General features: G+C 37.8%; 1 protein-coding gene across 3 annotated transcripts; it reads right to left on the bottom strand.

The window, feature by feature from the left end:
- Positions 1-5,294: 5,294 nt before the first annotated feature.
- Positions 5,295-14,480, bottom strand: LOC124377270 (flavin-containing monooxygenase 5-like). Of its 3 annotated transcripts, none has more exons than XM_046836679.1 (9): positions 14,405-14,480; positions 12,081-12,225; positions 11,256-11,444; positions 10,920-11,085; positions 8,439-8,581; positions 7,313-7,509; positions 6,732-7,087; positions 6,523-6,595; positions 5,295-6,431 (listed from the first exon to the last, which is right to left on the bottom strand). In XM_046836679.1, exons 2-9 carry the CDS (start codon positions 12,210-12,212, stop codon positions 6,002-6,004), a joined length of 1,686 nt encoding a protein of 561 aa, XP_046692635.1. In that variant the 5' UTR covers positions 12,213-12,225; positions 14,405-14,480; the 3' UTR covers positions 5,295-6,001. The 3 variants fall into 3 exon arrangements, with proteins under 3 accessions (XP_046692635.1, XP_046692633.1, XP_046692636.1); XM_046836677.1 differs by having other exon boundaries at positions 12,081-12,222; XM_046836680.1 differs by having other exon boundaries at positions 12,081-12,249; positions 14,405-14,464.
- Between the last annotated feature and the right edge of the window lie 460 nt (positions 14,481-14,940).

The raw sequence follows: 14,940 nt of genomic DNA, 5'->3' as shown, positions 1-14,940 counted from the left end.
TGACATGCACTGTTAACTGTGGGACCTTATATAGACAAGTGTGCGCCTTTCCAAATCATGTAGAAATCAACTAAATTTACCAGAGGTGTATGAGCAACTACTGCAGAAGTGATAAGGGAGATAGCTAGAAAGGTACTTGGTGTGACATCTGGAAATAGAAAGGATGACAAAGAGACGTGGTGGTGGAATGAGGAAGTGCAGGAAAGCATAAGGAGAAAGAGGTTGGCAAAACAGAATTGGGATCGACAGAGTGATGAGAAAAGTAGGCAGAACTACAAAAAGACGCGGCAGAAGCATGGAGATATTTAGGAGAGATGGCAGTGGAGTTTTTAACCAGGTTGTTGAACAAGATCTTGGAAGGTGAGATGATGCCTGAGGAATGCAGATGAAGTGTGCTGGTACTGATCTTTAAGAATAAGGGAGATACCTACAGTATATACCTACAATAGACACCTGCAGTAACTACAGGGGAATTAAGTTGATAAGTCACACCATGAAGTTATGGCAAAGAGTAGTGAAAGCCAGGCTGAAAGAAGAGGTGACCATCTGTGAGCAACAGTATGGTTTTTATGCTGAGGAAGAGCACCACAGACGGATTATTTGCTTTGAAAATGTTGATGGAGAAGTATAGAGTAGGTCAGAAGGAGTTGCATTGTGTGTTTGTGGATTTAGAGAAAGCATACGACAGGGTGCAGAGAGAGGAGCTGTGGTATTGTATGAAGAAGTCAGGTGTCTCAGAGAAGTATGTGAGGGTGGTGCAGGACTTGTATGAGGACAGTGGGACAGCAGTGAAGTGGAGGTTGGACTGCATCAAGGATCGGCTCTGAGCCCTTTCCTGTTTGCAAAGGTGATGGACGGGTTGACGTACAAGGTCAGACAGGAGTCTCCATGCACTATGATGTTTGCAGATGATATAGTGATTTGTGGTGAGAGTAGGGAGCAGGTTGAGAAGAGCCTGGAGAGGTGGAGGTACCTGCAGGAGAAAAGGGGAATAAAAGTCAGTAGGAATAAAACAGAGTACATGTGTGTGAATAAGAGAGGGCAGTGGAGTGGTGTGGTTGCAGGGAGAAGAGGTGGAGAAGGTGGAGGAGTTCAGGTACCTGGGGTCAACAGTGCAAAGTAATGGAGAGTGTGTTGGAGAAGTAAAGAAGAAAGTGCAGGCAGGGTGGAGTGGGTGGAGAAGAATGACAGGAGTGATTTGTGATAGAAGAGTATCTGCAAGAGTGAAAGGGAAAGTTTATAGGACTGTGGTGAGACCTGTGATGTTGTATGGTTTAGAGACAGTGGCATGAGTAAAAGACAGGAGGCGGAGCTGGAGGTAGCAGAGCTGAAGATGCTGAGGTTTTCGTTGGGAGTGATGAGGATGGACAGGATTAGAAAAATTTTTATTAGAGGGACAGCCCATGTAAGACATTTTGGAGACAAGGTGAGGGAGGCGAGATTGAGATGGTTTGGACATGTGCAGAGGAGGGACATGGGGTATATCGGTAGGAGAATGCTGAGGATGGAGCCACCAGGAAGGAGGAAAAGAGGAAGACCAAGGAGGAGGTTTATGGATGTGGTGAGAAAAGACATGCAGTTAGTTGGTTTGAAAGAAGCAGATGTAGAGGACAAGGGGGTATGGAGACGGATGATCCGCTGTGGTGACCCCTAATGGGAGAAGCTGAAAGAAGAAAAAGAAGAAGTATCACGTTGTAGAAATATCTCAAGGATGATCAATGAAAAAGAAGAATCCACCTGAACTCAATTTTGAGTGTCATAGCGAAGGCTGTGAATACTTATGTATGTGATTTTTTTTTTTATAAATTAATAATACATTATGAGCTGCTGTACCTACTTCAATCAAAGGGTGCAGGCAATTTCTTGGTACCTCAATAAAAAAAAATCTACATTGGTTCCCAATGAAAGCTCACATTGATTACAAATGACTACTGAGCACACAACGTTCTCGTGCCACTAAACCTGAGCAAACTTTTGTGCCGTTATGATCCGCCACACCTACTTCGATTATAAGGTGCAGGCATTTTGTTGTAACCTCAAATAATAATCAACATCATCTTATACAATCTGCATAGGCTCTCAATGAAATCTTGCATTGATTACAAATGACTTTTAAGCTCTTAATAGCCAATATGCTCATGTCGCAGTACCCGAGTGAACTTTTGTGTCATAATTATCCACCATGCTTCAACAATGATGGAACTATAATAAATGGATATTCGGTGGCACCCAGATAAGATTGGGTTCCTTTTGAAGTCTGGTTCCTCTCAAGTTTTTTTTCTCATACCACCTCAAGAATGATTTTTGTCACAGTCACTCGCTTATTAGGTATAAACTTATAAGCACTAATTAAAATGTTGTAACATTATCTCTATACAGCTGTTTTGTGACCATTGTTAAAAACTCAGAAATTTAGTACACCCCTCGTGCTTAACGGCCAAAAGTAAATGCAAGCTAGATCACCACACGTTAATGATTATTTCCCAAACTGTATCTATAAAAGGATCTCTTTGCACACTATAGCATCACAATTTCCCTGTTCCACTTATTGCAGCACAACAATGGCCATGTGCACAAATCAAGCTTAATGAGGACGTAGTTTCCAGGGTTGGCAAAACATCCTGGGATGAACTGAAACACAGACTGAACCTGCAAATCATTGCATTCTGTTTTTAATTTCATTTCACACAGCGTCTCATCTCTTTTGGAATTGCAGTTGTAGACTATTTACCAAGCAAGCCAAATCTAGAGATAGCCACTACTTGTTATAATCACTTGAGCAGATTTTGTAGTAAAGAAAGGTTGTGAAGATGAAGACTTGCAGGATCTGGTGGTTAATCAGATGAATTAAGATCTGTATTAAAATCACACATTGATTCTCAATGAAACTGTGTCTCAGATGCACTATGAGGGTATCACTAATGATTGGAAGGTTATGTTGAAGAGGGGTCGGTTCTGTCAAGGTTGATTATCATATGTCAGCCCAGTATGGTGTCAGACACTTGAGAGGTTGATAAGTGTCATCAGCATAGTGACTGTAACAAAAGCTATGAGATATCACTGACCCCAAAAATGTTGTATAAAGAGGAAACAAGACTGAACGAAAACCTTTAAATGTAAACCAGTTAAAGTAAGATGTTGAAACTGTACTTTTTACGTATGAATGTATGTTATGTATGCATTTGGTTGAAATTATCCTTTAGGTGTGACAACAGCTATGTTAGAGCATAGTTCCCAAATTACATTAATAAAGACCTGGCAGTTCACACTCAGGCAACTGACATGCTAAGTTGAGGCAGAGGATTTAGAGTTCTTCTCTGTTAGTTATTCTGTATAGATTCTGTATTACAGAGTATCTTTAAATTAAAATATGTATATAAGATGTATATCCATTTTGGTTTCTTAAAAATATTTTTGACCAGCAGATGGAGCCAGTATACAACGTATTGAAACTCTGTGTAATGAATTGTGAGGATTTCATTGATTGTAAGTTCCAGCCTAAGAGAGATCAATTCTGTTTCGTTTGAGCAAAACTGATTGTCAAATGATAGTTCTTTAGTTCACAAACACATGAAGAATCAAATATCACTGATAAATAGTATAACCTTGGTACTTTATCATGTAATATCAAGAAAGCCAATTTATACAAATATACACGTTTTGAACCATATTTGACCCTATTACAAAATTTTATGTTTTTGCACAAAAACATATTTATTATGGTTCTAAATGGCTGTGAGAAGAAAGCAGCATGAGTTTATTCAAAGACAAACAAACACACCAACAAACATTTCCAGGGATTATATTACATTAAACAGAAGGTGCTGCATGAATCACAAAACTGTTCTGTTTTGAATATTACCTTAAAAACTCTTTACATTTGTATTAAATGTGCACAAATGGACAAAAGTATTGGGTATTGGGCATATGTGGTTCCTTTCCAAATTGTTACCACAAAGTTGGGGGCACACAAATTTAAAGGACGTCTTTGGATGGGGTAACGTTACATTTTCCCTTCACAACCTGTTCCAGCATGACAATGCCCATGTGCACAAAGCAAAGAAGAAGAAATGGTTCCCATGGGTTGGAGTGAAAGATCTTGAGTGGCCTACTATAGAGTTCTGACCTCAACAAAATCAAACACCTTTGGGATAAATTGGCCTCCTTACTATACATAAGTGCTGGACTTTACTAATGGCTGAATGAGCACAAATCTTCACAAGCACATTTCAAAACCTTCCAGGTTATTATAACAGCTGGGGAATAATTGTAAACTCAGATTTGGAACCATTTACTGACTCAGAAATTGAACAGACCTATGGAAGCCACAGCTGGTAAGCTCCTGTGAGCTTGTCTAGAATGTCTGAATCCTTAGATTCTCCTTAAATATGTGGGATTTGTACCAGTGTACTGTTCGCCAATAGATATCATGATGTTCAATCTCCATATGTCATAGTGGGTATGGAATCAGTTTTCGTTGGAAGTGTTTCTTCCACCACTGAAATTCCTGCAAAAGGTTCATTCTATTTTGTCTTTGTTTTGTTAAAAAGCCGTAGATCAGTGGACTTCTGAACAAAAGGTCTCACTCCTGTTCAGTTGTATAATTTAGATGTAAGTGTAAGTATAAATATAAATGTCTTCTGTTCCATGTTTTGCATGGGGTGTTGCAGCACAGTTCATCGCTTAACTGCACTCTATAAAAAATTGCACTGCTGTAAATCCAGCTGTGTCTATCTACGTCATCTACCGACTCTTTTGTCATCTCTCTTACCTTTAATCTAAAAGTGTATGTTCAGGAATGATTATTTGTGGTTTCATTAACTTAGCATCTGCTTATTATAGAAAGTTTTGCACCAAAAGGATGCTTGTTCTCCTTCAGCATAATTGATCGTTTTTGCATAAAATGGCATCGACTTTAAAGTATAATGTAAATCTTTGATTAGTATGTATTTTTTAAGTGACTTTCACTGTTATTTTAATAGTCAATAGTATCAAATCATAAAAAATACAAATATGGAAACTAGACTTAAGTACTGATATTTTTTTTTTGTGTGTGTGTTCTGAGCGATTGGCAGTAGTGGGACATAATATCTAGTGTAAGTTAATATGTTCTGCCTTTTTATCCTGTTTGTGAATTTTTTTTGAGAACCAGCACAACCCTCACTGTATGCCTAACAATTTATTTAGATAAATTATATATATATATATATATATATTTTTATAATCTGATAATGGTTTAAACAAGCCTAAGCAAATGATGTAGGTGTGGAAGTGCAATAAAAAAAATTACAGGGAAAAATTACCACTAGATTTAATGAGCATTAAATGAAATTTTCCAGGACTCAAACTGAAATTTGCATGTAATGCAATGCATGTAAATTCATCAGAATTCAGGCAATTAAGACAGTCAGAATATCAAAAGAAAACCCTAATAAGGCCAAGAAAATTGATATAGCAAATAGTAAAAAGAAAATACAAAATAAAGCATCATAATCCAAAGCACTTGTTGATATAACATAAACAATGTGTCATCTGTTACGATGTAAAAAAAAAAAAAAAAAGAAAAAAAAAAAAAAGAAAAAGAAGCAAAGAAATAAACCGTACCTCCCATCGATATATTTGAAATGATTCTTTTAAAAAGTGGTAAGTATATAAAAAGCATAACAATGTGAAACGTTAAGATTTAGTACAAAATAAGTAGCAGGATTATTTGAATAAAAGTCAAAGACAAATCATCTCGGTTCTGTTATTAGCAACAGCAGCTAATTAGCTCCTGTATATGAGGCATACGAAGCACCATTACTCTGTGTGTTTCTTAAGTCTTTTATTTACTATAAATAGCACTAGTCTTAGTGTGTATTTATATATTAATAATGAGAATTGTTAGGTTGTTTGCAAGTATTTTGTGATGCTAAAATTAAGGCTTTAAAGGTTTAGCCTGCTTAGCTTTTTTCGTCATAAAATGTGTCTTAGACCACATTCTCAATGTATGAGGAATAAATCACTGCTTTAACATAGGCAGAGGCAGATGAGATTTTATCCTCTCCAGGAAGGACGACATGTCTGGAAGAAATCTAGACAGGTTTGCATTAGTGAAGTAAACAGTGGAGAGTAGTGCAGCGGCAGACACAGACATGAGGAAAGGGAGATAGGAGTGATGGGATTCCTGCTCTGGGACACTGCGTGTTTGAAATGGCTGCGCTACACGATCCCACTGGGTAAAAATGGCCTGGCGAGCCCCAGCCCACTGACCCGGCCCATGCAGCCGAAACTGGTACGGGGTGCTGGGGCCAAACAGAACCCTCCATCCCAAACCAGGATCAGTCAGGAACAGCCGTAGGAGTTTGGGACCCACACCCACTTGCGTAGCCAGCTCATCCATGTAAGGAAGGTAATCTACCTGGATGGTATGTCTCTGCGAGCTTACGTATCTGGATAAGGATAGCTTGGATGAGTTATACTCAGTAAACAATTTTTTACATTTCTTAAACAGACAATGAGTTTGTGTTGGTGTATGTTTACCGCTTAGCCATGGAGTCCTCCTTTTTTTTTATGTCTTTCAGCATGCTGCTCTTTGAAGGAAGCTTAGTAACCCCTATACAACATAAAACAATGTCAGAGTTTTTGAGAAAAAAAACTAACAGCCCCCTGTTAGAAAAAAGTGACTGACCTGAAAGTTAATGCCTGGGAAATGTGCAAACATGCTACTTTGAACCTTTAAATTCATTCACCTTTGAAGACACGTGTGGCCCAGCGAGCCTGCATCTCCGAGATGGGCATGATGGCTCCCAGAGGTTGGACGAGACCAATGATAGCCAGTGTAGGTTTCTCCAGTCCTGGAGGAAACACGTATTTATACAGGCGCGTCTTGTTCTCTGTGACAGAGATCACGTGGCTTTGCAGGAAAGGGTAAGAGAATGTGTAGCCTGTGGCAAACACCACCAAATCGATCTCGTCTTCGATAGTGCCATCCTCAAAGATGACACTGGAGCCGCGGAATTCGCACACGTTCGGTTTCACCTTGATGGTGCCAGAAATGAGCCGATTTGGCAGTTCATCATTGAGCATAGGGTGCTGGCTTAACAATCTGTAAGAATGTAATAAGGAAATGTCTTGCTAATGGACAACTAACTGGGTTCAACCAAACAGCATATATAAAGTCTGTGTAACATAGGTGTCTAATTTCAGTTTAACCTTAGCCATCTCTAATGAGATTTAATGTGCACACTGCACTGCAACCAGGCGACAATTCCACATTATGAACTGTTTAAGGCGATTAAAATGTAAGAGTTCTAATTGATTGTGACTGTACCTGTGTTTTGGCCTCAGTCCATACAATGCATGGTTAAACCTGTTATTGAGCTTCTTTTCTCCCAGGTTGCATAAGAACCCAAAGGGCAGAACAGACTGGGCCATTCGAAATGCCCTGTTAAACACCATATCACCTGGAATACCATTGTTTCCTACACGATTCAGGATCCAAGAGCCTCTCCTAGTGCTCAGGAAAACCTAAAAGGGCAGACCGCAGTTATTCAGAACAATGCCCACTGAAATATAAAAACCTATACCTACAGGTAGTTAGGGGGAAGAAAATAGCTGTTTTTATTAACGTCATTTATTATTATTAATAACATTCGTGAACATCATTTTTTTTTTTAATAAAATACCTTCTTGGTTTAAATAAAAATTTGAATATATAAAAATAAAATAAATGTAATTATTCCAAAACACTTTTTTTTTATTATATTGATTCAGTTGAGTAATCGATTAAATAGGCATCTATTCAATTATTTAAATAAGATGAAATAAATAATTAATATTTATTATTCAATTTATATTAAATACTTTACATTTGTAAGTGTGTGGGTGTGTGTGTGTGTGTGTGTGTGTGTGTGTGTGTGTGTGTGTGTGTGTGTGTGTGTGTGTGTGTGTTTTACATTACAAGTCATCGATTTCTCACAGGGAAATTGACATGCGCATTGCTTACACATGCAGTAGAAATTCAGTAGCCACAGTGACACTGCGCTCAAAGTCCGAAGCGGAGACTAAACAAACTTGCCGTCCGCCACTTAAAATGTTCGTGAGGGAACTTAGATTTTAAATATGAACAAGTGTACATCGGTTACACCGATACAAATACAAATGCTCTGACTTTGTTGATTTTTTCTCCATCAATTGTTGAAACCTTTTTTTTTTTTAAGCTTTAGTCATGGTGGTATTGCACACAGCAAATTAGTGTTAGATGTGAATGTCATTAGCTCTCACTATCACTATCATGACTCATGTGAAATTGTCAACTACTCCAAAATAGTCAAACACAAACTCTTTTAATGCTTTAGCCAGTGTTTGTAGATGTCCATCTTTCACTCTACCTCCTCATCCAGTTGCCCCTTTTTCTCAGAATGAAATTTTTTGGAGGACACATGCTTTGCACCTACCTGTTTGGTCACCCTGCTGAGCTCCACAGCAATGTCGCCTCCGGAATTACCGATTCCGATCACGACCACTCTCTTGCTCCGCCATTCGTCTGGAGTCTTGTAGTCACGACTGTGGAAGTACTTCCCCTTGAATGTGTCTATCCCTGAAGTGACATAAAGATATCTATAAAGATGTTTATTATTTAACACATGATATTCCATGTTAAGAAATACTTGATGACATTAGTTTAGTAACTGTATCCTACACCTACATCAGCATCATGGGTGGCTGAACACGCTTACATAAGTTACTCAAGTTATACTGTGTTACTCAAGTCATACTGTATTAATTTAATTAATAATAAAGTCTATATAAGTGTCTATATAAGTGAAGATAAGAGATCTGCATAACTGCATGTGCATCATAATGGCAATTAATATCCGGAAAAAAGGATGAAAAATAATATGGACACAAGGTAAAAAAGTGTCGACAAAGTGTGTGCTCTGCTCATATACACATACAAACACACACACACACACACACACACACACACACACACACACACACACACACACACACACTCAAAATAAACGCACTGCTCCAATTTGCATCTTGTGGCATGAATAGGAGCAGAATTGGAAATACCTGTACAAAATACCATTTAACTCATCATTACTGGGATGTGGTACAATCTGTCAGTATCCACAACAGCTGTGAGTTCATGTATCATCAGCTTGAGTGCCTGATCGTGACCACGTTTAATCTGTGAGCTTTTTTTCCCCCTGGACAAGCACCACCTGAACAAATCATAGACAATTTAACTTGACAAATCCATGCTCTAAAAATTGGTGCTGATGGGGGATGTACAGGTTACAGTTTAATAGGGAATTCTTTACTAATGCACCGGTGGATGAAGTCAGTCCTTGGGTAGATGTCCGTATTCAGAACAATATCCAAAATGGCTTTGACATCAATAAATGCATTTGGATACTAGTACTTCATGTCACAGACTAGAATTGAAGAATAGAATAGCCTTTATTTGTCAAATATACATTACAGCAGAGTGAACTTCTGGGGTCAAAAAGCAGGATTAGCCATGATACGGCCCCCCTGGAGCAGAGAGGGTAAAAAGGCGGCTTTACAACACATTACCCACTGAGCTACCACTCCCTTAAGCATACTTTCCATTAGAAGTTCTGTTGGGAGATCATATAGCAAGAAAAGCCATTGTGTTTTAATAAAAGTGCTAATTTGAGTACTTCAGGATGTGGTAGGTCTTTGGACACTCTTTAATCTACTGTTAGTATAGGACAAGTATGTTCCTGACGTGTTCTGCTGTACAGATGACATTAAACTGTATTGAGTGACACTTAGTTATAAGTGTCTATGCAATGGCTAATGCTAAGGTAGAGGTAAGGCTGGGCTTCAACAGGAGTTAGAACAGAAAATGTCCTTATCATTGACAGTGGCATGGATGGTAAACATTATTGTAGATAAGGAAAAAACTGTAATAGAGATTCGAATAAAATTTCAGATGTTGCTTTGCTGAGAAAGGCACATTGGTGTTATGCAGTATTTTGGCGCATTGGTGTTATGCAGTATTTTGAGGCTGTGCTGAACAGTTTGAATAGAAGGAATTGGTGTGAATAATTAGTACAATGACTAAAGTCTTGGTGATACCTGGAACAAAAGCAATCAATCCAGTAAATAAATCTGGAGAGTGTATTTCTTTAGGTGAGACTAAATGCTAAGACGATAACTAGCCATCTCCCTGGCTTACACCTACAAACGAGTTTTCATTACACAAATAAATCGGCGCTCATTCCATATAGGAGGTAACTAGACCTGTTAAATATTGTTGGCTTCTACAAACATTTGCACTTGGACTTTGTAACCACATATTTAGCTTAGTCATGCTACTTTCCAGGATCATGCTGTGAATTACTGTATATATCCTCTTTCCTCAGCTACGGTTGTAAGAAGCAGGACTATATGCCTCATACTGTCAGTGTTTACCATATTAATTAAATGAATCAGAATATTAGGTCAGGAAAATAACTCCAATTTCCAGGCTGGAGAGTTATTAGTGATAACACTAGACTTTTCCATAGAAGAAGTCAAAGCTTGGAAAAGAGTGCATACAAAGCAAAGGGGAGATTAAATAATTGTCATAGGGAAGTGATATGTTATATTTTTTATTCCTGGCCCAGTTTTATGCAGTTTCTGGTAGAAATGCTTTTATTCTCATGCAGAAAAACAGACATGCAAACTTATATAAATAAATTCACGCCACAGACGATGTTGTAAACACAATCCAGGCTTTACGCACGGTTAATAAATAAATATAGTCCAAACTATGTGGCTGCTGTAACAGTTATATAACAGTTGTTAAAACAGTAACCTCGTCTGCTATGGCAAAGGGCATGCAGATGTTTATCTACAGCTGCAGAGTCTTCAGGTATGTTTAAAATGAAAAAAAAAATGTATTTTGATTGCTATACCTGGGAAGTCTTTCAGAGGAAGATGAGGGTGACAGTGGTGTCCGGTGCAGACAAGCACAGCATCAAACACATGTTTCTCTCTCTTCCCATCCTTGTCCTCTGTCTCAATGTCCCACTGACCTGACTGAGCAAAATCTGATCTTGGCCTGACATTAAGAACTTTTGTCTGAAACACACACACACACACACACACACACACACACACACACACACACACACACACACACACACAAAACACTGTTAGAAATTTAAACAATAAAAACATGACAAGTTCAACACAATGTTTTAGCAAACGGTTGGCAAACGACTTGTATTAAAGTTACACTAATTGCTGACCTGCAAGCGGACGTAGCGTTTGAGCTGGAAGTGGTCAGCATACATGCGAAAGTAGTCCATAATATAAGAATTATGCATGTAGTTCGGAAAGTGGGATGGAATGGGGAAATCGCTGAAACACATCATCTCCTTTGAGGTGTTGATGATCACCGAATGATAGATGCTGGCCCTGTCTGACTCAGGATTCTCCTAGAAGAGGAAGAATGCAATGAAAAGGGATCAGAATAATTGATTTCAAAACTCATATAAATACATGTGTGAGAGTCACTTGAAAAAAAAAAACAATATAGTACAATCTCATGCAGGAAGGTTTATGTTTACTTTTAAGGTTTATATGATTTTATATGATGTGGTTTATGGTTTATATAAAGTGGTCAAGTCAATAAGTCAAGAAGCTTTTATTGTAATTTCAACCATATATAGCTGACGCAGTACACAGTGAAATGAAACGACGTTCCTCCTGAACCCTGGTGCTACATACAACAACAATCACAGAAAAACAGAAAACACAGAGCTAAGGACTAGTAACTGTCCTCGCCACATAAAGTGCACCGTGTGCTACCCAGTGCAAACAGTGCAAAGACAACACAAGACAGTGCAAGACAAATACACAAAACACAAAATACTAAATAGCTCCGCCAGTAACCTGTTGTAAAGAGACATAAAGTGAACAGTAGCAAAAATGTAAACCAAATGTTGTGCAAAACAGCAATAGCAGCAATCCAGAAAAGATGTGCAAAAAAGATGTGTAATGAAGTAATGTAATGTGAGCGGTACTAAAGACATCGGTGTGCAATGAAGTTCAAGAAGACCACTTCATCATACCTTAAACCTCCAGAGTCCTCCAATGTCATCACTGCTTTCGAAGCACACAGGTTCCAGACCTTCATCCAAGCAACACTTAATGCAGGTCAGTCCAGAGCTACCGCCTCCAATCACAGCAACCCTCCGAGCCATTTTACGTCTTCTACTTGCAGACAATTGGAATGATGAGCTTTATGATAAAACATTGAAACTCAAAAGTAAATAATGTCATTCAATAAGGGCACTGAGGGAACATTAATGCCAAAACATTTAGCATAGTTGTTTGCAATATAATCCATTTATCAATCGATACAGATATTTATTGAAATATATAAAAGGCTTTTCAAATTTATTTTTAGAACCAAAAACAGGACACATCGAGGGACCAGATCAAGGCAAATTTCATTTAAGCCAATATTATAAGCACAAAAAAACTTAAAATGGACCAAAAACAACAGCTATTTATTAAATGCAAGCCTGGCTCTATAGTGCAGTACACTGTTCTATCTGTGGTCAGGTAATCTCAACAAAAAAAAAGTTCAGTTAAACTTGTATATGCTACAGAAATATACACTACAACATATACAGTACACTTAGTGTACTGAAATGGAACTAAAATTATTTGTAATAAATATGAACCTACTTTGATATTCATTAAAAAATACTTGCTTTATTTAAGTCAAGTGTACCTATAACTGTAACATAACTATGCTCAACCGGATGTATTTTAAGTGGAATATGTATTTAAATTCATAGCGCTCACAGACCAAATTGCACTTTCAGCATATTTAACTACATTGTGGAGTAGAAAGACAGACACAGAAGATAAGGACAGATGTGTAAAACATCCTCACAGAAGGAAAGCTCCCATACATGCTGATAACAAAATGAAAAATATATATTATTATTAACATATTCAGTTATTACACACTAGAAATCATCTGTCTGCATCAGATCCTACAAGTTCGAGGTGGGTCATTTGTGGCTTCGGGCTTTTTTGCCCACCACATCTCATAGATGCTATGTCAAACAAAAATCTGGGAAAACTCAATGCCAAGTGAGCAACTTGAACTCTTTCTACATTACTTAAACCGTTCTTTAACCATTTTTGGATGTGCAGGGTGCATTATCCAGCTGAAAGAGGCCTCTGTTATTAAGCAATTCTTAGTCATTTGGAGGTGTAACTTGGTCTACAACAATTGTCAATGTAACAACCACATTAATATCAGGATGTTAGCTTTCCCAGCAGACAATTGCCCAGGGCATCACACTCATCTGCATGATAGAAAATAAAACTAGATTCATCAGATCAGGCCATAATTCTAATGCTATTCCAGTTCTAATGCTCAAGTGCACATTCTAGGTGGGGGCTAAACAGGAGACAGCATTGCATTCTAGGTGGTCTGTGGTATCTAGTTTCATACACAGTAAACTGTAATGTACAGTGGGTTCTGACACCGTTCTACCAGAGCCAGAATTTACTTTTTAGCAATACGTCCTACATTAGCTCTATAAGATCGGACCATCCGTTCTAGTCGTTCTAGCCTTTATGCACATCAATGACCCTTTGGCCACCTCTGACCCTGTTGCTGGTTCACTTGTTGTACTTAATAAGTACTTAATAAGCACTTAACACTGCATACTAGGAACACCCCACATCACCTGCAGTTTTGGGAGATGCTCTTAGCCAGTTGTCTAGCAATCACAATCAGGCCTGGCCCAAGTAATTCAGATCCTTACACTTGCCAACAACAGGTCCTACAGTTATGAGATAATCAGTACAATTCACCTTACCTGTCAGCAGAAGCACAGTGTCAGCCATGTTACAATAACAACCTTCTGATCAATAACCCAAAGAATTAACCCTTGCAAATGTCTTTCTTTAGGTTTTTTTTATTTTAATCTATTTTCAATTCTGAGGTTTTATTGTAGGAATTATATGAAGACATTGAAGTGAAACATCTCTACATGACTATTTTGTAACATTATTTCTTTGTTAGATAACTGTACCAAATGGGATATATATGTACACACACACACACACACACACACACACACACACACACACGATAAACTTATTCAAGGTACTTAGGTACACCTGTATATTTTTGTTTAGATGTTTTTATTATAATACTACACTTTAGATAGATTTCTGTATAAACATATAGAGTATATATGAATAATAAGAACTGGTTTGGATCTGGGTGAATTCTGGATCTCAGCTCTCTTTGTTAGAATCCATGGAACCCGTCTGGTTTCCTGATTCTTTAACCGCAGTGTTTAATAAAACTGCACAAGGTAAAGCAAAGACCTTGACAAAGTTTGATTTCCAGACTCGAACTTACCTTTTTGCAGTAAGTACAGGACACAGCTGCAAACATCAAACCAGCTTGTTTATGTCAAATATACGGAGACTCCGGAAGGGCGGGGCTTAAAACATGCTGCTGTTTGATTGGCCAAACGAACACAGCCCCGCCCCTTTCTCGTCATCCACCCACACTCTGCCATGTTAGTCGCAACTTGTGATTCTAAACATTTTGAGCAGACAAAAGCAAACAAAACGACTTGGACCAGACTTTCTACTGAGGAACTCAAGATGGATTTCCATCACATTTGAAAAATGTTTTGCACATTTGCAATTCTGACACTTTAACACTGGACTGGCACAAATACTTATACACATAATACAGCACATAAACACCATCCCTTTCTGTCTTTATATATTTGCATATTGTATTTAGGTTTATAGAATAGTATATTTTTATACTTATAATTTAAACATTACATTATATATATATATATATATATATATATATATATATATATATATATATATATATATATAACATTTATTTATTTTTATTTTTTATATTTGATTTTT

This window comes from Silurus meridionalis, chromosome 23 (assembly GCF_014805685.1).
Source record: "Silurus meridionalis isolate SWU-2019-XX chromosome 23, ASM1480568v1, whole genome shotgun sequence".
Taxonomy (NCBI): Eukaryota; Metazoa; Chordata; class Actinopteri; order Siluriformes; family Siluridae; genus Silurus; species Silurus meridionalis.
This window is presented reverse-complemented; position numbering and strand designations above follow the sequence as displayed.

Excerpts from the sequence above, each read along its gene's own strand:
- LOC124377270 (XM_046836679.1), bottom strand. The coding sequence starts at position 12,212 with ATGGCTCGGAGGGTTGCTGTGATTGGAGGCGGTAGCTCTGGACTGACC. Across the intron at positions 7,510-8,438 it reads TCAGCAGGGTGACCAAACAG|GTTTTCCTGAGCACTAGGAG; the intron begins GTAGGTGCAAAG and ends CTGCCCTTTTAG. Across the intron at positions 7,088-7,312 it reads GGACTGAGGCCAAAACACAG|ATTGTTAAGCCAGCACCCTA; the intron begins GTACAGTCACAA and ends ACATTCTTACAG.